Source organism: Acomys minous (assembly GCF_964271855.1).
Source record: "Acomys minous genome assembly, chromosome: 3".
Lineage (NCBI taxonomy): Eukaryota > Metazoa > Chordata > Mammalia > Rodentia > Muridae > Acomys > Acomys minous.
Genome location: NC_140485.1, coordinates 80,386,842 through 80,409,697, shown reverse-complemented (window position 1 = coordinate 80,409,697; position 22,856 = coordinate 80,386,842). Strand labels below are relative to the sequence as shown.

The window sequence follows — 22,856 nt, the reverse complement described above, 5'->3', positions numbered from 1 at the left end:
GCTACATAAGCAGACCCTGTCTCACAACAAAACCAAAATTGTCATAGGTCATCCAAAGAGTGTTTATGAAGTGATATATGCATATACATTTGTTATTATTATCATGACTATTACTATTATTTATTCTAGTGCTTAAAGTCTGGCCCAAGCTGATTTGGTACTCACTCTGTAGCCCAAGTTCAACTTGAATTCATGGCGGCCCTCTTATCTCAGCCTTCCAAGAGCTGGGATTACAGGCATGAATTGCCATGCCCTGTTTAAAACACACTTTCTTTCTTTCTTTATTAATTTATTTATCTTTGTTTGGCTGCCTGTGGCCTGCTGTGTGCCAGCCCTTTTTATTTCCTATCTCACTCACAAACACTTTTAGGAGAACCTGTGATGATTTCAAACTTACAGCTGTGCAAAATAAGAGGAAGTTAACTGTGCAAAGTGAGTATTCAAGGCTGATTTTTGAAGCTTTGCCATTGAACTCCACTGGCAAGGTGGCTAGTTTCTCTTTCGTTTCAGAAAGCCTTTTAGGTGAGTGAATAAAGAGTAGAAAGACAGTTCATCCAAGTAGTGAGAACCACCTGAGATGTTAAATTAGGCTAGTTAGGCAGTCAGTTTTCTGAGCTTGATTCACTTACCTATAAAATAGGAACAGCACAGACCCCAGTACTAAAGAAGCAGAGACAGGATCAAGAGTTCAAGGCCAGCCTCTGCTACATAGGAAGTTCAGGCCAGTTCTAGGATACATGAAAGCCTAACTCCAAAGCAGGAACACAAAATTGAAACAGTATTATCTGTCATAAACTGCTTATGAGATTCAAGTGTGGTCATGTATGTAAAGCCCTATGTTCCAGAGATCATAGAATATGAGCGATGTTATTACCATCATTGCTTTGGGTGCTGTGAATTAGACCCAGGGCTCTATCACGGAGCGACACAACGAATCCCTCTCTTTCTAATAGTTATTTCTCTTCCTGTCCTTCCGCGTCTACGGTACACATTCCAAAGAGACTACGTTTTCCAGCATGCCATACCGCCCTTTGACCCCGGCGAGACCAAAAAGGTGCGCCGCCGTACGCCACGAGCCGGAAAACTCAGACTCCCGGCGTGCAGCGCGCGGTCCTCCCTTAGACTCGAAGGGCTGCGGGCGCGTGGTGCTCTGGGAGCTGTAGTCAGCGGCGCGTTGCCCTGACGCCGGCCGGGCCCGGGCGTGGGGGCCTGTGGGAGGTGGCGTGGCCGGGCCCAGCTGCGGGGCGGAGGTGGAGGCGAGGCCTGAGGCTGCGGGGAGCGGCGGGGCCGGGGGAGCAGGCGCCGTAGCCGAGCCGAGCGGAGCCGGAGCCCGCGCCGGAGGCGGCGCGGCGAGCAGCAACCATGTCGGTGTTCGGGAAGCTGTTCGGGGCTGGAGGGGGTAAGGCGGGCAAGGGCGGCCCGACCCCCCAGGAGGCCATCCAGCGGCTTCGGGACACAGAGGAGATGCTAAGCAAGAAGCAGGAGTTCCTGGAGAAGAAGATCGAACAGGAGCTGACGGCTGCCAAGAAGCACGGCACCAAAAACAAACGCGGTGAGGCGGCCCGGGCCCCCTCAGACTCTTCCTTGGCTCTCCTAAGGCTTCTCAGGCCCGGAGTGCACTTTGTCTAACTCGTTTCGGGGTCTCTTTCGAGCCTGGATCCCTCTGGGCAGACTTCTCTCGGTGCCTTATCCGTCTGACTCCCTTCTGTGTCTCCCTGAGCCGGCTCCCTTCTGCCATCAGACTGCCTTCAAACTCCCTTCCCCGTCAGACCTCTTCTGACCCAGATCTCACAGCACTTTAACTCCGTGCTCGGTCTGTTCCACTGCATTCCACTGTATTCCTTCCCCTTTGGTCTCCCCCACCTTCCCAGCCACTGCCTCTACCCACACCTTGGCTCGTTTCTTTGCCTCACCCTATTATTTATGTGTTTCCTGCCCCACCTCTGCCCTCTCCCGAGCCCTTGGTGGAGTCTGAGCTACCCTTCTGCCTCTGACTCAGGAGGAGTCTTCTTGAAAAGCCTCCTTTATGGAGAGAAAAGAGGATTGGGGAGTGGGGAGACCCTCTGGTACCCACTCTGTTCACTTGTTGAGTGAACTTGAGCAAGTTTGAGCCCTCGGTTTCCACATCCACCAGCTAGGCGCCGGCCTGTGTGAAACCTAAGATGTAGGTAGCCCTGTGATTCCTCTGGTTTCCTTTCCTCATAGCCAGACTCCTTAGCTAGAGCTTCCGTGTTGTAAGCCTTCCCCCTTGTGACTCACCACTTCCTGGTTCCTCTAGAACCAGAAACGAGGTGGACTCTGTGCCTCCATTGGCCCAGTTCAGTCCCGTTGTTGATTGGTACTTTAAGGTATCTTCTTTCTGTTTTGAAGCTGTCTAGGAAGTGCCTTGTAGTTTTCTAAGTGAATGAGTGTGAAAGTGCTTTAATGACCGGAAAGAAGGTCAGGACCAGCAGTTTTGTTTTGTGTTTTTGTCACAGCAATGTGAGCATGAGTCATAACAGGACAGCTCTTCTCTTGAGCGTGGGCCAAAGGTGAGAGGGGTTTACCAGTCATACAAACAAGCATTCAACCCAGAAGGTTACCAGGGAAACGCCTTCTGGGATTGTGAACTAGTGGATTTACCCTTTGGAAGGATTTACACTATCCAGCGAATCGTATAGTTGGGGGTTTACTACTATTGTAAACATTTGCTTGATACTGCCTCACAATAAGATAACCTATCTTGTGGATGCTCCTCCTCTGTTACAGCAAACAGCCTGGACATTCTCAGCATCCCGTATATCCTGTCCTACTCCTAGAGGGGAGCCAAGCAGCCTCCACTTTAAAGAGAAAACACTAGCTGTCCACATCCCTGTAGGCCCATAAGCTCAGCACCTGGGAGGCTGAGGGAGGAGGGTCAAGGTCATGTTTGTTTACAGAGCAATTTAAAGGCTGCCAACAGGAGAGACGTTATCTCAAAAAGAGATATGGTGGTCACAGGCAAGACACTAAACTAACCATTTTGGAGCTGTCAGTGATGAGCACTAACTAAGAAAAAGTTGGTTCATAGTGAGTAGAGGGGGTGCTGTTTTGGTAGGATAGTTAGGGGTAACCTCTTTGAAAAGTTAAAGTTTGAACTGAGGCCTTTCAAAGGAACCAGCGTTGGGGGGGCCTTTTCCTAGCTGGGAGAATAGCATAGGCATGGCTGGAAAGTTGTGAAGATCGAAGAAGTTTAAAAATGTAGTGACTGAGGGGACAGTGCAGTAAGTGGGGGGGATGGGCTGTGAATTGCCGGCAGAGCATGGATGCCAAGTGGTGGAAAGCCTTTGAAGGGTGTTACTCTGAAGCAAGTCCTAATCACTGGTAAGAGCTTTAAGCATCTGGCTGCTGGCTGGGGAGTGGGCGGGGCATTCAGGGACGTTGCAGGCATCCATCTGTGGACTGGACACCGGTTGTAGCTCTGGAGCTGGAGAACAGGCCTGTGTTTGGCTAATCAGCTCTTTTCTCTGACAGCTCTCCTTTAATCAGGATCCTCTTTGCAGCCATGGTAATTAGAGTCACGGTTTTTGCCAGTCTGCATGTTGGAAAGCTTGCCCCTTCACAGTGGAGGGGAGGAGGTGTCACTGTTCACCCCCTCCCACCCCACAGGGCTCCAAGGAGAGCATCTGCTGAACAGTAAGACACGCGTAACTCCGGTCTCTGTCTAGGGCTAGCTTGGTTTCTGCAGGTGTAGAGGTGACTGAATTGGCTTTCCAGATGCCTGGAGAGAGAGAACTGACACACTGGAGAACGGCCTCCATTCTACTAACTTTGCTCAGAGTGGTCTGTCTTTTTGAGTTGGCCTGTGAGGACAGGAGCTGCTGCAAGCTTCCCTTCTTTTTATCGTCCTGAGGTCTAACAGTTGTGTTGCTCTTGCCCTGGGGCCTAACCCGCTTCTTCAGATGGTGCTGTGGGGTTTTCCCACCACCATGTGGACACCATTGATTCCCTGACCCACTGCTATGCTGGGACTCTCAGCATCAGAGACAAGAAAACACTGCCTGTCTTCCTGGGAGAAGTCAGGACCGGAAATATGGGAGTCAGGAGTAATTTTAGAAGTCAGTGGTGAGGTGTGTTTAGATGGTTGAGGTTACAGGCGGGGGAGGTTCTTGTCTGGAGGGAAGGCAGGGAGGGAGGCTTTGCAGAGAAGGAAGAATGAGGTGGCCCATGAGGGTTCAGTGTGCTCCGGAGCAGCTAGAGTGCCTCTCAGCTGAGCCTGGGACAGGACAGGCTCTAGGTGACCCTGGAGAGTGGCTGCTAGCCTTCGGGCCTCGCCCTGGATGTGTTGAAGAGTCACTGGTGCTTCTTTTATAGTAGAAGGTCTTATCTATTTTGGTTTTTGAAAGAACATTCTAGCAGCAGCATAAACAAAGGTGTATAAACTGATCAGGGAGGGGCTGAGGCAGAAATCCAGATAGGTGTAAGGGTAGATTTGTACAGACCAGGGTGTGAGCCATAGCTTTCTTACTGACCAGCTCTGTGCCCGGGCAGCTTACTCTGTGCCTCTGCTTCTCTGTAAATCAGAGTCCTAGCTTCAGCGGTACAGGATGAGGCGTGCTGCGCACGCAGAGTTCTTAGCACAGAGTGTGCCATATGCTGAAAGATCAGTAACTGCTTCATGTCATCATCACACGGGCACTAGCCGTTACTCAGGTGGCAATCAAGGGCCTAGCACAGACACATGGAAAACGGCCAAGGAAATACATGCCCGGAACTTCTAAAGGAGAGTCAGAAGAGACTTGGTGGCTTCTTGGGACTATTGGAGTGAGCAGAGTGGAGACATTGCCAGGCTGTCAGTTGGGGCAGCTGGGTGTATGGTGATGCACTGATCACGTCTGGAAACAGTGGAATGCCATAGTGGTGAGGCTGAGACAGGCAGACCCCTTAGCTCAGGAGGCAGTCAGCTTCCCTGGGTTACAGAGCTCCAGCTTCAGTGAGCGATCCTGTCTCCAAAAATAAGGTGGAGAGCAACAGAAGGTATTCAGCCTTCGCCTTCCAACCCTGTCTCTAGCCTTCATACACATGTGCGCACAAGTATTCACGCAGCTGCACACAGGCGCACACAGCAAGTATCTGTTAGGTGTGTTCCTTTATTCCCAGTGTAGAGGGAGGAAAATGAGGCTTATGAAGTGATGTATCTCAAGAGACTTGGCCATCAAGTGACCAGAGGCATCAGATGTTCTGCTTACTTCCCTGATTGCCAGGGACACCATGGTTGGCGTTGTCCCACCACCCAGTACATACCCCGTTGTTTATGCAGGGTGTGGGGCTGAGAAGGGGAAACAGAGTCAGCACCATTCTCCCCATCGGAATATGTATCCAAATTCAGAAGCTATCTTGGTACTATACACATTACAAGATGGTATGCTGCCCTTTGAAAGAAAACATGGAAGCTAGTTTGGGTTATTTGCAATGTGTCCCATGCTCTTTCCCAAGTCCCTTTGCCTTTCCTTTAAGTCATAGATTCATTCTCATGTCCTCTGGTCCCAGTCCCGCTGCCGAGTGCTTCAGTGCTGGGGACAAGACCTTGCTGCCCAGGAGACTGCAGTGGATCCTCTCCTATGAGATGATAGTTTTACCTGGCTGAGGGAAGGATTACCAAAGACGTGTTTGTATGAAAGAACAAGACACATGCGCTTGTCTGGGAAAGTTACCACTGATCACATTTATAGAGGGAACCAGCCTGCCGACGAGGACCGCCCACACTTATGAGCACCTGTATAGACAACACTCTGGTAGTTCCTAAAGAAAGGTGATCATGTCTGACGTTCTCTTCTCCTGTTCCCTCCCTCTCTCCCAACCCTCGTAAAAAAAAAATTATTTATTTTTATGTGTATGTGTGTGTGCCTCTGTGTGTTTATGTGTACCCCATGTGTGCATGTGTTCTGGGAGGCTGTGGGCGGGCACTGGATCACTTGGAAGTGGAGTTACAGGCAGTTGTGAGCTGCCTAATGTGGGTGTTAGAAACCATACTCAGATCCTCTGTAAGAGCGGCAAGCACACTCAACCACCTAGTTCACTCTGCAGCCTCTTCATTTACAAATTAAATTGTTGCCAGGCGCAGTGGCATACGCTTGAAATCCTAGCACTCAGGGAGGCAGAGGCAGGTGGATCTCTGAGTTTGAGGCCAGCCTAGTCTACAAAGTGAGCCCAGGACAGCCAGGGCTACACAGAGAAACCCTGTCTCAAAAAACCAGAAAAAAATTACATTGTTACTATTTATTATTATTATTATTGCTGTTATTATTGTGCAGGCACATGTGGCACACCGTAGCGTGAAAGGTCAGAAGACAACTTTCAGCAGTTGGTTCTCTGCCTCTACTTTTTATTTGTACCATGATATTGGCATTTAAGCAGCTTTGCTTGGCGTTTGGGATGCTCAACTCTTTCCCCCCATCCCCCCACCCCCCCACCCCCAGACAGACAGGGTTTCTCTGTGTAGCCTTGGCTGTCCTGGACTCACTTTGTAGACCAGGCTGGCCTCGAACTCACATTGATCCACCTGCCTCTGCCTCCCGAGTGCTGGGATTAAAGGCGTGCGCCACCACGCCCGGCTCTTTTTTTAAAAAATATTTTATTTAATTTTAATTTATGTGCATTGGTATGGGGGTATCAGACGGTTGTGAGTTGCCATGTGGGTCTTGGGAATTGAACCTGGGTCCTTTGGAAGAGCAAGTAGTACTCCTAACCACTGAGCCATCTCTCTAGCCCCTCTGCCTCTACTTTTTTGTGGGCTTTGGGGCTCGAACTCAGGTCATCAGGCTTGTATAACAAGTACCTTATGTGCTGAGCCATCTTGCTAGCTCCTTGTTTTATTTTTTCAAGGGTGAATATGCGCAGTGAAGGGGCAGGACTTGCTGTATATAGCCCAGGCTACCCTTGAACTTGTGATCTCTTGCCTCAGGCTCCTGAGTGCAGGGATTCTGTGTTACAGATGTACACCACCACATATTTACTAATTTGGTGTCTGTGGGTGTGTGCATGTGCATGCACACAGATTTGGCTATCCCCTTCCACCATGGGAGGTGGGGATGAAACTTAGGCAAATGCTCTTTTACCTGTTGAGCAGTCTTACTGTCCCAGTTTCTTAGCATGGTAGCTAATCAAGGAAGCATTTACCTTAGGTAGCTCAGATTTTCTTTTTTCTTTTTTCTTTTTGTTTTTTCAAGACAGGGTTTCTCTTGTTTGTTTTTTATTTTTATTTTTTTGTTTGTTGGGTTTTTGTTTGTTTGTTTTGGAGCTTTGTAGACCAGGCTGGCCTTGAGCTCACAGAGATCCACCTGCCTCTGCCTCCCAAGTGCTTCTTGTTTGCTTTTTCTCTTCTTTTCTTTCTCTTTTCTTTTTCTCTTTTTCTCTTTCTTTTTTTTTTTTTTTTTTGGAGACCGGGTTTCTCTGTGTAGTGTGGCTGTTCTAGACTCACTTTGTAGACCAGGCTGGCCTGGAAGTCATAGAGATCAGCCTACCTGTGCTTCCAGAGTGCTGGGATTAAAGGTGTGCTCCACCACAGCCTGGGCTCTTTTTTTTTTTTAATAAAGAGGAAAGAGTTTGTGGGAAGGGCTTTATTTTAGTTACATACAATTATGTTAGATTCAGCAATGGAGACTGGTGATTACATCCTGTATTTGTACATTTCTGTAGATTCATGGAAGCAAATCATTTACTCTTAGGTTCTGCTGAGAATGTCTGATGGATGCAGAGGCCAGGGGCTAATGGGAAATTTATCTTCGTTAAATTCAGCTCGTTATAGCCAGGTGTAGGAGTACGCGCCTTTAATCCCAGCACTCTGGAGACAGAGGCAGGCGGATCACTGTGAGTTTGAGGCCAGCCTGGTCTGCAAAGCAAGTCCAGGACAGCCAAGGCTACGCAGAGAGACCCTGTCTGGGAAAAAAAAAAATCCAAAGCAAAACAATTCTGCTCATTGCTGAGACAAGGGTAGCATCCTCCTGTTTAGATCATTAGCATATGGAAAGGTGGCTTACTCAGTTAAAGGGATAGTGAATGTGGCTTTTTGATCCTTGATATCAAGATACCAGGTTGAAAACCACAGTATCTTAACAGTGTGTGTGCCAACTGGACTGTCTGTCCCAGAGGCCCTTGGGTGGAAAACTTGAACTGCACCCAGGGAACTGAGCAGTGGGAAATTCCTTTGGTGACACTTCAGCTTCCTGTTTGAAGACAGTTTTATTTATTTCTTAAGACAGATGGAGTGTCAGAGAGGCCCTGTGTGTTGACTGTACAAACATATTGATGTCTTTGATTCAAATGACAAAAAGCTCTTTTTGGTATGAAGATTATGTGCATATGTATGCATATTTGTATATGTAGAGGTCAGAAGTCAACCTTGAGAGTCATTCCTCCTGAGACATTTGCTTTGTTTTATGAGACAGGGTCTTTCACTTGGATCTGGCCTTGGCTGGCCTGTAAGCCTCAAGGTTACTCCTCTTCCCACCTCTCCAGCGATGGAATTACAAATAGGTTTCACCACTCCCAGCTTTGCCTGTGGTGGGTGCTGGGAATCTACCTCAGGTCCTCCTGTGATCTTTCACGCCAGGGGGGGAGGGCGGCAAACTCACTAGATACTCATCTACCTCTGCCTCCCAAGTTTGAGTTCTAAAGGGGTATGCCACCACGTACTGTTTTAAGAGTGAAAGAGAGCGGAATATAATGGTCTCCACCTGTAATCCCTGCACTTGGAGGCGAAGGCAGAGTTTCCAGTGAGACTCTACCTTAAAAAAACACACACACACACAGAGAGAGAATATTAAAAAATTTTTTAGAGCTGAGTGTGTGTATGTGCATGTGCTTTGATCCCAGCACTCAGGAGGCTGAAACAGGAGGATTTCCATGAGTTTGAAGCTAGTCCGGGCTATATAAGCCAATGCCAGCCTGGACTACATAGTGAAGCCCTACCCTCAAAACAAAAACCACCAGCTGCTTTAGGTCAGTCACTGGGGTGGGTGGTTATATAGGTTAGTCATCACTGGGGCTGAGTGGTTATATAGGTTAGTCATCACTGGGGATGGGTAGTTATATAGGTTAGTCATCACTGGGGCTGAGTGGTTATATAGGTTAGTCATCACTGGGGGTGGGTGGTTATATAGGTTAGTCATCACTGGGGATGGGTAGTTATATAGGTTAGTCATCACTGGAGCTGAGTGGTTATATAGGTTAATCATCACTGGGGCTGAGTGGTTATATAGGTTAGTCATCACTGGGGGTGGGTAGTTATATAGGTTAGTCATCACTGGGGATGGGTGGTTATATCGGTTAGTCATCACTGGGGATGGGTGGTTATATAGGTTAATCATCACTGGGGGTGGGTGGTTATATAGGTTAGTCATCACTGGGGATGGGTGGTTATATAGGTTAGTCATCACTGGGGGTGGGTGGCTATATAGGTTAGTCATCACTGGGGTGGGTGGTTATATAGGTTAGTCATCACTGGGGGTGGGTGGTTATATAGGTTAGTCATCACTGGGGGTGGGTGGTTATATAGGTTAGTCATCACTGGGGGTGGGTGGTTATATAGGTTAGTCATCACTGGGGATGGGTGGTTATATAGGTTAGTCATCACTGGGGATGGGTGGTTATATAGGTTAGTCATCACTGGGGATGGGTGGTTATATAGGTTAGTCATCACTGGGGGTGGGTGGTTATATAGGTTAGTCATCACTGGGGGTGGGTGGTTATATAGGTTAGTCATCACTGGGGATAGGTGGTTATATAGGTTAGTCATCACTGGGGATGGGTGGTTATATAGGTTAGTCATCACTGGGGCTGAGTGGTTATATAGGTTAATCATCACTGGGGGTGGGTGGTTATATAGGTTAGTCATCACTGGGGGTGGGTGGTTATATAGGTTAGTCATCACTGGGGATGGGTAGTTATATAGGTTAGTCATCACTGGGGCTGAGTGGTTATATAGGTTAATCATCACTGGGGCTGAGTGGTTATATAGGTTAGTCATCACTGGGGGTGGGTGGTTATATAGGTTAGTCATCACTGGGGATGGGTAGTTATATAGGTTAGTCATCACTGGGGATGGGTGGTTATATAGGTTAGTCATCACTGGGGGTGGGTGGTTATATAGGTTAGTCATCACTGGGGATGGGTGGTTATATAGGTTAGTCATCACCGGGGGTGGGTGGTTATATAGGTTAGTCATCATTGGGGGTGAGTGGCTATATAGGTTAGTCATCACTGGGGATGGGTGGTTATATAGGTTAGTCATCACTGGGGCTGAGTGGTTATATAGGTTAGTCATCACTGGGGTGGGTGGTTATATAGGTTAGTCATCACTGGGGGTGGGTGGTTATATAGGTTAGTCATCACTGGGGGTGGGTGGTTATATAGGTTAGTCATCACTGGGGATGGGTGGTTATATAGGTTAGTCATCACTGGGGATGGGTGGTTATATAGGTTAATCATCACTGGGGCTGAGTGGTTATATAGGTTAGTCATCACTGGGGGTGGGTGGTTATATAGGTTAGTCATCACTGGGGGTGGGTGGTTATATAGGTTAGTCATCACTGGGGCTGAATGGTTATATAGGTTAGTCATCACTGGGGATGGGTGGTTATATAGGTTAGTCATCACTGGGGGTGGATGGTTATATAGGTTAGTCATCACTGGGGATGGGTGGTTATATAGGTTAGTCATCACTGGGGGTGGGTGGTTATATAGGTTAGTCATCACTAGGGGTGGGTGGTTATATAGGTTAGTCATCACTGGGGGTGGGTGGTTATATAGGTTAGTCATCACTGGGGGTGGGTGGTTATATCGGTTAGTCATCACTGGGGATGGGTGGTTATATCGGTTAGTCATCACTGGGGGTGGGTGGTTATATAGGTTAGTCATCACTGGGGATGGGTGGTTATATAGGTTAGTCATCACTGGGGTGGGTGGCTATATAGGTTAGTCATCACTGGGGATGGGTAGTTATATAGGTTAGTCATCACTGGGGTGGGTGGCTATATAGGTTAGTCACTGGGAATGGGTGGTTATATTTGGAAGAGATGTCTGAGCACAGCAACAGGAAGCAGCAGTCTTAGCTAGATTCAGCACTGGCCAACTTCTAAGATAGTGAGTGGGCTCAAGTCAGCGGGCATTTGTTGTACTCCTAGGAGGAGGTCAGCACACTGGTATAGGTGGACAATTCCTCCTTTGCACGCAGCTTTCCCTCTTAACCAGCAGTGCCTTGGTGCTTACTCACCTCGGGTCTCATTCTCCTTTGTGAAAGGGAATGTGTGACTTCCTTCACAGGGCTCTTCAGTACAGTCAGAGTGGATGCAGTTCCTAGCAGAAGGCGAGCACGTGGAAGGGATGTGCTTCCTTCCTCGTTTTCCACTCTCAGTCTCCAGCTCAGGAAGGCTGTAATGACAAAGGGCTCTGCTTTCTCCCTCATAACTCAGCAAGGACAGCACACCCAGATAAAAGTAACCATGACGAAAGGCAAGCCACAGTAAGTGTACCAATGAAGTGGTAGAGGAGAACGGCAGGAGAGATGTCCATCCATCTGTCTGTCCATCCCTCCAGGGCCCAGATTCCCTTTGCAGTATTCCTGCCAGGTGGTTAACCTCCTGTTGACCCCTCCCTCTGCTGGCAGGATTTGTATTAGGAGCTCTGGCTTGTAGTATGGCTAAGGTAACTGTCCTGTCTAGTCTGTCTTGGATAACTGCCTGTGAGATTATGTTTCCAACTTGGGCTGAGAGCTGCCTTCCTGCAGGGCCTGCACTGGGCCCTGTTGGGAAGCAGGCTGGGCTCAAGTCAGAGACCTGGGGGTCTGACACTAGACAGCTGTGGACTGGAGAGCAGGCGCAGGTTTGGCATCCTCGGGCCCCAGAGGACGGGTCTGATCTGTCTTTACCATGTCTGATGGAGAACATTGGAGTTTATGCTTCAAGTTTGCACTTTTCAAGGACAGACAGATATTTCTCTTCTTTCCTTGTTACCCTCTGTGGATGTGCACCCATGCATGTATGGTGAGTGCCACTGAAAATTCAGAATATTCCAGCCGAGGTCTGGGCAGCAAAGCCCAGAGCTTGTAGGGTCACACCATTTGTTTAGGAATTTAGTGCAAGCTCTTGGGCCAGATCACAAAACCAGATCTTCCTCCTCTCAATAAGCAATTGTATTTGTTTATCTGTGTTGGTGTGTGTGCTCACGTGTGTGTACTTGTGCACTGGGACTAGAACCCAGGACCTTGTGTGCCCTATGTTGTGCTAAATCCCTAGACCTCTTTAAGGAGTCTTGGCTGAAGGATTGTATGATTGAAACTAACATGAACACTTGCCTGGCTTGAGTCTCCCTTAGCTGGTATTTCCAGCTCTACTTCCTCCCTCTTCCTTATAGGGCAAAGGAAAGCTGTACATCTCTTTGGCTGTGATGTTTCCATCTAAAGTTAGTGATAGGGGTTAGTGGCAAAGGTGCTGGGTTTGTGATCAGAAAACCTGAGTTCACAGTCTGCCTCTGTCTCTTGGTAGTCTGGAATCTTGCCCAAGTTTTCTCATCTTCAACACCCACTCCGTCTCTGTCCCTCCCTCCCTCCCTCCTTTCCCTTCTTCCTTTTCTTTCTTTCTTTTCACCTTTTTTTTTCTTTTTTCTTTTTTTTTAATTTTTCGAGACAGGGTTCTTTTGTCTGTCTGTTTCTCTGTCTGTAACCTTGGCTGTCCTGGAACTCACTTTGTAGGCCAACGTGTCCTCAAACTCACAAAGATCCACCTGCCTCTGCTTCCTAAGTTTTCTCATCTTCAACCTCCCTCCCTCTCTTTCTTTCTTTCGTTTGTTTTTTTCTTTTTTGGGTTTTTTGAGCCAGATTTTTGTTGTTCATTTATTTGTTTTTTTTTTTTTTTTTTGTGACAGGGTTTCTCTGTGTAGCCTTGGCTGTCCTGGACTCACTTTGTAGACCAGGCTGGCCTGCCTCTGCCTCCCAAGTGCTGGGATTAAAGGCGTGTGCCACCACCGCCCAGCTTTCTTTTTTTTTTTTTTGGTCGGTCTGTAGCCTTGGCTGTCCTGGAACTCATTTCGTAGACCAGTCTGGCCTCAAACTCACAAAGATCCACCTGCCTCTGCCTCCTAAGTGCAGGGATTAAAGGCGTGCGCCACCATCGCCTGGCTAGAATACAGTATTTCTGTACACTCTTGGTATTTGATGTGGTCTATGGGAACATTAGGACATTCTTAGAAATGCAGACACGGAGGCTCCATCTGTAGTTGGTATGCTCCTTGAAGTTGAGGGGCATGTGTGTGCGCGAGTGTGTAAACACGCTGCTGTTAGAGGACAGCTTTGGGAGTCATTTCTCCCTCTCCACATTGAGTCTTACCTGTTTCTGTGCTGCACTGCATACTTGGATACTGCAGGCTTGTGGGCCTCTGGCCACTGTGCTGTCTCCACCTGCACTGAGGTTACAGATGTTTACCACCACATCTGGCTTTTTATGTGAGTCCTAGGGATTGGAGCTGAAGTTGCTGGAGTTTCATGGCAAGTGCTTTTACTCATGAACTATCTTGCCTGCTTTGTGTGTTGTTTGTTGTTGTGTTTTGAGACAGGGCCTCATTTTGTAGTGTAGGCTGACCTCAAATTGGTGATTCTTCTGACTTAGCCTTCTAAGTGCTGGGATTGCTGATTTGTGCCACCATGTCTAGAAAGTTCAAGGGATTTCAAAAATAATTTGGATATCATGCATCTTGGAGGGCTCTGATGTTGCCCTGTTTGAGGCTGCGCTCTTGTAGCTCAGCTGGCTTTGAGCTCCTCGTCTTTGTTTCTACCTCCCAGATGCTGAAATTACAGGCATGGACCACCATGGATGGCCCAGTGACATGTCAAATCTTTTTGGTCTGAAAACTTCATAGACAGACATATGTGCTTAATCTCAAGGACTCTGTTTAAGTACTAACAACTGAACCTCATACCTGATTCGTGTTAGCCATGTACCCCACCAATGAACTATACCCTTAGCCCTGTTTGTTTGTTCGAACTCCTGGTCCTTCTGCCTCTGCCTCAGGGTTGCTGAGATGGCATAGACCTGGCTTATGGGTGATGAGCATCAAACCCAGGGGCTTGTGCACTAGGAAAGCACTCCACCAACTGAGTGCATGCCTAACTGGAAAGGTCTTTTTTCCTTTCTTTTCTTTTCCCCCTTTGGTGCTAGGTGTTAAGCTCAGTGTCTCACATGCTAGGCAGCTCTGTCTTACCGGCTCTGTGAGGTAGGGTTTCACTAAATTGTCTAGGCTGACCTTGATGTTGTGATGATCCTTCTGCCTCGGGTTGCCAAAGGCCTGGGATTACAAGTCTGCATCCCCAGGTTCTGCTCAGGTGTCGCCTCCTCAGCCCCCAACAGGGTTTCTCTGTAGCTTTGGCTGTCCTGGACTCACTTTATAGCAATCCTCCTGCCTCTGTCTCCCAGGGCTGGGATTAAAGGAGTGTGCCACTGCACCTGGTGTGGGTATTCATTTAAAAAAGCAAGCAGCCTGGAACTGGCTCCATGTCTATACCTGATGAGTGAGTGTGTTTTAGTCAGAGAGTGCCAGATACTGTCCTAGTTCTTAGGTAGATTGCAGGCAATAGTCAGGCCACTGCTCCTGAGGAGCTTGCAATCAACTTAAAGTGATAAACATAGTCTTGGTGCAGCATGCTCTGTTCTGGAAGCATCTTCAGAAGTACTTGGTATGCAGAGGCCGGAGCCTGAAGGGAGAGAGGAGCCTTCTCGTTTATGTTTTATTGAATAGTTACTATGGAGACTGATGATGGGATTTTAGGCAGAAATAAACATTTAGGTCTTTGAATTAACTTTGAATTAATAGAATTTTAGTATATATATACACACTTTTTTTTTTTAATTTAAAGGCTTATTCTTATTTTATACCAATGGATGTTTTGCCTGCATGTATATCTGTGCATGTGCCAGGGAGGCTAGCAGAGGGTTTTAGATCCCATAGTACAGGAGTTTCACATGCTTGTGAGCTGTTATGGGAACTGAACCTAGGCCCTCTGCAACAAGTCAACTCAATTACTGGGCCATCTCCAGCCCCAGTAAACATTTTAGAAAGGAAAGCACGTGCATGCTGTGCCTTTACAAGCTGTGTCAAAACCAGAAGCTCCAGTGATGGATGATGTAACAAGGGATCAATGTTACTTTGTTTAGTAATAAAATAATTAACATTGGGATCTGTTTTAAGGCATTGTTTGTTCTAGTGATTAATTTGCTTCATTAATTCAGTTAGATCAATTAATAACAATTGTTTGCTTCCTGGAAAAGGAAGCAAGAACTAAGAACCCTAGGAGCAGGGTCTTTGCTGTCTGCATAAGCAAGACTGTGGGTTCCTGGTAATCTTAATAAGATCCAGTTGTTGTAAACACAAAAACAGGGCTTCTCTCTGCATGGCCTTCCGCTCTTCCCCTTCAAGCCCAGAGAGAAAGAGCTCTTTGAGAGATGTTTGTTTAAGACTTCCCCACTAAAGTGAGAAATTTCATCATCTTGGAGTCTCAGAATTCGTAGAACTTGAAGATGATGACTGACAAGGCTGACATAAAATTTGTTTGTTTGTTTTGTTTTTCGGGACAGGGCTTCTCTGTGTAGCCTTGGTTGTCCTGGACTCATGTTGTAGACCAGGCTGGCCTCGAACTCACATCGATCCGCCTGCCTCTGCCTTCCGAGTGCTGGGATTAAAGGCGTGCGCCACCATGCCTGGCTAAAAAAAAAAATTTTTTTTTTTTTAATTAAAATTGTTCTGTGTATGTGTGCGTGCACTCATCCCTGCCTGTTTGCCTCATGTATGTGGGTGCCTCTAGAAGCCAGAAAAGGGAGTCAGATACCCTGGATCAGGAATTACAGTAATTGTGATCTGCCTGCTGTGAGTACTGGGAACCGAACTTGGGTCCTCTGGTAGAGCAGAAAGTGCTTTTAACCACAGAGCATCTCTCTAGTCCCAAGGCTGACATTATTGCTAATTTCTTTTCTTCCCTTTTCTTTTCTTCCTTTTTCTTTTCTTTTCTTTTCTTTTCTTTTCTGTTCTTTTCTGTTCTTTTCTCCCTGTCTCTCTGTCTCTCTCTCTCTCTGTTTCTTTACATAACCCTGGCTGTCCTGGAACTTATTATGTAAGTTCCTCTGCCTTTTTTTTTTTTTTCTTCGAGACAAGGTCTCTCTGTGTAGCCTTGGCTGTCCTGGACTTGTTTTACAGACCAGGCTGGCCTCGAACTCACAGCAATCTGCCTGCCTCTGCCTCTCAAGTGCTGGGATTAAAGACGTGCACCGTCATGCCTGGCATGGATTCTTAATTCTTAAGTTCTTTTCAGGTGGACCCACCCATTGCTTTTAACTCTCTGGAACATTTTCTCCCATTAGGATTTGCATACAGATGCACATTTTCTCTGGTCAGTTGACAAGTTTGGAGTTAGATGGGCTGCGTATCAGGTCCTAGGAGGGAGTTGGTGTCAGTATGCTTGTGTTCAGCCTGTTGCTCCTAGGGAAAACACCATACAATTTATGGGTTTGATTACTTCTTGGCCTTTTCAACAACCACATGCACTGCATAGTGTTGCCCATTTTAGAGCTGAGGAGCTGAGGCTTGGATCACATCAGCTGCTGGGCTGACTCAGGCCTGCCTTGGGCGTTCTGAGTAGACTGCATCACAGGAGCAACACTCATAAATAATCAGTATAATTGAGAATGAATCTTTTTATAATATTCCCTTCACAGTGTGAGCACCTACAAACAACTACAGAGTTTTATGGCATCTGATGCACTGTAATATATATAAGGTAAATAAAGCAGATCAAAACCAGGGTCTTGAGCCCAGGGCCTTGCACATGCTAGGCAAATGCTGTACTGATGACCATTAGGTTGTGATTTTTATTTTATCTGTCTCTATGTATTTATTGAGACAGGCTCTTGCTGTATAATATCACTGGGATGGCTTGAAATTACTATGTAGACCAGCCTAGCCTTGAACTTGCAGAGATCTGTTTGCCTCTGCTTCCTGAGTACTGGGATTAAACATACACACCTAGGCCCAACTTAGGTTGTGAATTTTAAACGGTCTCAAGCAGTGCTCATAATCACTGAGTCATCCCTCCAGCTCCAGCTGGGACCCTTTTTTAAAAATTCGATGACTTGTTTCTAAATTAAAATGATCCGGGACAGTCAAGGGATAATAATTGTACTTTTTGTACCAATAGATAGTAAACAAATGCAGGTACAAAATTTCCCAGCCAGTATCTTAAGCACCCATGGACTGTATCTGACATGACAGGGGGGAGTGGTCAGGCAGAAGAGGTTTGTGTTAAGGTTTGATCAGTCATCAGTTAGTGTGTAGGCAGTGCTCGTGGCCAGAGCACTGGAGTGCCAGCTGCACCAACCCTGTGGCCTCAGGGACGAGCTCTAACAGGAGCCTGGAGAGCACAGCAGGCCTGAAACCGTGAACTGTGTCCACACTTGACATGGAAGGCCCTATACTCAGGAAGCACAAAGGCAGCAGCTGCCCAAGAGTCCTCAGTGCAGCTCTCAATTGCTGTACACTAGGCTGTTTGTGATGAGAGAAGAGGCGTTTGGCTGACACAGGCTTGGTGTTTCTAGCATTAGTTGGTACACGGTGCAGGAGTCTAAAGGGAGTTTGGAGTAATGGCCTTGAGCTTGAGAATCTGCTCAGCTTCTCTGCTCAGAACACTCAGCTTCTCTGACCAGAACCGTAACTCTTAGTTCAGAGGGGAGAAGGAGAGAGACCAGGTCAGACCACGTGAGTCAGCCGGAAAAAGAGCCAGCCATTCCCCAAACTGGGAGCTGGGGCTCCTGATGGCATCCCAGGGTGGGCTGTTTGTTTTGTTAGTGGTGATGGCAAAGAAAAGAGGCTGGTAGTTTAAAGTTCCACCCAGTTCTGCAAACATTTTGAGCACACTGTGAAACTGCCTGCATGGGGCCATCTGGGACGCAGTTGTTACTCTCTAGAAGCGTCCAGCTATCTCTCCAGGAAGGCACACTGCCATTGGCATTCAGTCAGTATGGCAAGAGAAAGAAGACTTCAAATTGGCAGAGTCAGACAGTGCAGGGAGCATGCGTTTGTGGGGTGTCTCAGCTGGGTCTTGGTAGCTGAATGGGGTGTAGAAGAAACTAAAGAGAAGGACCACTCCGGGTAGAGATTGTGGAAGCCAGGGCGCGGAGGTTAGCATATGCCATGTGCTGTGTGGAAGGTGTCCGGGAGGGTGATGAGGGTTAGGGCCTGGAAAGAGCCCACGGTCCGCCCCAGAGAGCCCAGCTGCTAAGTCAGAGAGCTTGAATTGTGTTGTGCTCAGGCCCGTACTGAGGAGAGTGTGTGGGGACCAGCAGTCCTCTCTGCAGCACTCTGCAGGGCTTTGTATTTGTCATTGCTGTGAGGACAGGGTGGGTAGAGCAGCTGCCTGCTTTCCTGTAAGGAAGCCCCGGCCATCAGCACTCTCTCTGGTTCCTGCGCCCTGGTTTCCTTGTGCCCAGCACTTCCTGGGCAGCTGAACAGAGGCAGACTAGCATTTCCCCCACTCTGAGGCTCTTTCAGGCCACAGGCCAATCCTTGCTGCTTAACTGCCTTGACCCTCCCTGATTTACCTAGCCGGCCCAGGCCTTCCTGGTGGTTATTATGTGGCTCGCCAATTGATCCAGTTAGCTGTGGTCTTCAGAATTACTTAATCCAGGGCTCGGGAGATCACTTAGTGCTTTTTGTTTGTTTGCTTGGCTGGTTGGTTTTTTGCTTTTGGGGGGAATTTTTGGTCTTCCCCCCGCAAGACAGAGTTTCTCTGTGTAGCCCTGGAACTATGTAGACCAGGCTAGCCACCACATGTAAAAATAAGGTGTGCCTTCAATCTCAGTACTTAGGAAACAGAGGCAGGCAGATTTCTGTGAGTTTGAGTTTACATAGCAAGTTCTAGGACAGTCAGGGTACATGGAGAAACTCTGTCTCAATGAATAATGAACGAACGAACCTGGCATGGTGCCCAGTGACTCTCTGAGTTTGAATTGGGGATAGCCTGGCCTACAGAGTGAGTCCAGGATAGCCAGGGATATATGGAGAAACTCTGTCTCAAAGAAACAAAAAAATTAAACATCTTACTTTGCACATATGTTTTTGCCTACATGTATATATGTAACTGTTACTGTGTTTGCTCCTTGTACTTATGGAGGCCAACAGAGGCTGTTCATCCCCTGGAATTGGTGTTACAGGTGGGTGTGAGCTGCTGTGTGGGTGCTGGGAACTGAATCTCGGTCCTCTGCAGAAGCAGCAAGTGCTCTTAACCATTAAGCCATTCTTTGTTTTTTGTTTTGCTTTTTTCGATACAGGGTCTCTCTGTGTAGCCTTGGCTGTCCTGGACTCACTGTGTAGACCAGGCTGGCCTTGAATTTACAGTGATCTGCCTGCCACTGCCTCCCGAGTGCTGGGATTAAAGGCGTGCGCCACCACAGCCTGGCAATTAAGCCATCTTTTCAACCCTTTAAAAGTTATTTAATTTTTCTTATAAGTTTATTTTTGATCCATGACAGCGGTAGTTGCTTCTTTTGGATGACAATGACCTCTGTTTTTGAAACCATACATTTCAATTCAGTCCAGACTTTTATCTTGTTTTGAAAAGGTCTGGGTTCCTAGCCTTCTAGGTTTCCTGCCCCTGAGGACTCCCTGCGTTGCCCACAAGTGTTAGTCTTGGCGTCTCAAGACACTGTGGCTCAGGTTCTGGTTCTAATACTGTGTGCCTTTGGCAAGGGCCTTCTGTCCTTTGGGCCTCTGTTTTGCGGTAAAGGAAGGTAGACTCAAGGAGTGCTGAGACTCCTTCAGTGCTGCGGCCTCACTGCACCCTGCAGAGAGAGGTGTGGCTCCAAGCAGTTTGGCTTCCTAAAAAGATGAAGTGGCTTGCCTTTATTTTGTTGGCTACAGCTGGGTCACAGCCCTTTGCCTGCTGTAAGTGCAGGGCAGCCTCAGCCTCAGGCTGTTTTGTAGCAGCAGGTGCTGAGGCTTCTCCATTTTGATTGCCTAGTTCAGAGGCTGCAGCTGGATGACAGCTTTAGGTTGCTCCCCTGAGCCTGGGTCAGGCAGCAGCACACATTTCAGGACAGCATGTCTCCTGGCTCCCAAGCTGTCTTTGGATCCATAGCAGGCTAGCCACTTGGCAAATCAAACACTGACTTCTTTTTGGTCTGAGCAGCCTCAGGTTTTACTGAACAAGATCCAACATTTAAGCACTAGGGATGCATCCCTGACAGGCTTTTCCTTCCTCGCCGAGCCACCTAGTGGGTCATCAGTGTGAAGATGATGGAGAAACAGACCCGTTGTCATGGGCTGCCCTGCCTTGAGTGTTCTTAATTAAATATACTCTTTTTTTTTCTGTTTGTCTCCAACTTTTTTTTCAATGTATTTTTAAAATTTTTATTAATTTATTCTTGTTACATCTCAATGGTTATCCCATCCCTTGTATCCTCCCATTCTTCCCTCCTTCCCATTTTCCCCTTATTCCCCTCCCCTATGACTGTGCCTGAGGGGGATTACCTCCCCCTGTATATGCTCATGGGGTATCAAGTCTCTTCTTGGTAACCTGCTGTCCTTCCTCTGAGTGCCACCAGGTCTCCCCATCCAGGGGACATGGTCAAATGTGAGGTACCAGAGTACATGAGAAAGTCATATCCCACTCTCCACGCAACTGTGGAGAATGTTCTGACCATTGGCTAGATCTGGGTAGGGGTTTAAAGTTTACCGCCTGTATTGTCCTTGGCTGGTGCCTTAGTTTGAGCGGGACCCCTGGAAATATCCCCCCCCCCTTTTTTTTTCCTTATCGAGACAGGGTTTCTCTGTGTAGCCTTGACTGTCCTGGACTCGCTGTGTAGACCAGGCTGGCCTCGAGCTCACAGTGACCCGCCTGCCTCTGCCTCCCGAGTGCTGGGATTAAAAGTGTGCATCACCACGCCAGCTCTAAATATACTCTTAATATAAGGTGGCGATTGAGACAGCATCTCTATTGGGGTACTGGGAGTGTCAGGAAGAGCCCCAGGCTTTTCTTAAAAGGCCTCAGTGTTCAGGGTAAGTCCTGGCCCCACCATGAGCAGCTAAGCCTCTTAAGAGGGAAAACATTTCCCCTCTGCTTCTAAATTAGGGCCTCTAAAGCCTCGGGTCCCAAGGAGTGCCCGTTCTAGCAGCCCCCTCCTTTTTACTCACTTGCACAGCACATTCTTGTCTTCTATGGAGCTTTGGAAAGTCAGAGAACTCCAAGGTCATTTTGTCATACAGGAGGCTTTTCCATGGAGGCTCGGTGACTTGTTAACAGTGGCACAGCTCACAGCAGATAAAATAGGAATGGAACCCATGGTGTCTTGTCTTCTTGTTCCAGTGAGTTCTGCCTTGATGCTTTCTGACAGACAGACTAGCACCGTGGCACAGCATTCTCAATCCTGCCAGGATGGTTTTGAAAATAAAGTTGCTGTGCAGAAAGCCAGAGATGGAATGAACAGTTGCTATTTGAGGGTTTGTTTTCTTTCGAGTTCTAAGTGGCTGTAGGTGGTTTGTTGAGCTGGCACAGCCTGGGTGGAGGAGGATCATAAACCCAGGGGCTGCTGCTCCATTTCTACACAGTGGCAATGTCCTAAGTCACAGCTCCCTCCCGTGCAAAGGATCAGGCTAAGTCTCCCTCTTAGCCCACTTGGGATATGGAAGGATTCAGAGACCTAAGAAAAAGTTGGCATAGCAGTCTATTGTGGCTTTCCTTTTTCTTTTTGGTTTTTTTGAGACAAAGTTTCTCTGGATAACCTTGCCTGTCTGGGCTCACTTTGTAGACCAGGCTGGCCTCGAACTCACAGAGATCCGCCTCCTTCTGCCTCCCAAGTCTGGAATTAAAGGTGTACGCTACCACGCCCAGCTTTTCTTTTTTAATTTTTTAAAAAAGGATTTACTTTTATTTCCTGTGCATTGGTGTTTTGCCTGCATGTATGTCTGTATGAAGGTCCCGAATCCCCAGGAACTGGAGTTACAGACAGTTTGTGAGCTGCCGTGTGGGTGCTGGGAATTGATCCCAGATCCTCTGGAGCAGCCTGTGCTGAGCCTCCAGCCTCCACCATTGTGTGTGTGTGAAATGTATAGCTCGGGGAAGTTTATCAGTATATTCCTGTGTAAACTCCCTCCCCCCTTTAGGCTAAGACTCCACCTTTGGCAGTCTTGACCTCATCATAGCCTCAGTACTTGGGAGGAGACAGTGTTTATATCAACAGGTGTTTCTCAAACTCTTGCAGAGCAGGGTGCTAGGTAGTGTAGGGGCTGAGAGGTGATCAGTGGCTGGCTGTTGCCTTATACTTCTACCCGTGGGTTGTGGCTCTAGTCCAAGGGAGAAGTGCAGAAGGGCTGAGAGTGTGCTCTCGCTGGGGAGGAGCAAGTATAGGACTCTGTATAGACACGGGTGCTGCCCCCAGCCTCTCCCCATCCTTTCAGTATTTGTAGACACTTTCACACTTCAGCCTCTTCCAGACAGTTCCTTTTTTTCCCCTTTAAATAAAAAAATATTAATTTTGTTTTACGTGTATAGGTCTTTTGCATGCATTCACGTCTGTGCCCTGGCGCATGTAGTGCCTGTGGAGGGCAGAAGAGGGCCTCACGTTCACAGGTCAGGCCTCCTAACCCCTGAGCCATTTCTTCAGCTTCCCGGCTGGTTCTTTGCACTCTGGGGATCTGAGAGGTGCAGGCTCCGCCTTAGAGCCGAGCCGTGCTGTTTCTCAGCCTTACCTCCCCTGGTAAGCAGGCGGGGACAAGGACATGCAGCCCAGAAGCCTATTTCTCTTCTCTCTGGGTCTTGAGACTCAGAGACTGCACATCTGAAACAATTTTGGCCTGGGTGTCTCTGC

General features: G+C 47.8%; 1 protein-coding gene across 1 annotated transcript in view; it reads left to right on the top strand.

Moving 5' to 3' along the window:
- The first annotated feature begins 1,213 nt into the window (after positions 1-1,213).
- CHMP4B (charged multivesicular body protein 4B) overlaps positions 1,214-22,856 on the top strand; it is a 43,912-nt gene continuing 22,269 nt past the window's right edge. Inside the window, exon 1 of the mRNA XM_084775746.1 lies at positions 1,214-1,552. Coding sequence (XP_084631872.1) covers positions 1,363-1,552 — 190 coding nt within the window. The 5' untranslated portion in view covers positions 1,214-1,362. The remainder of the gene's footprint in view (positions 1,553-22,856) is intronic.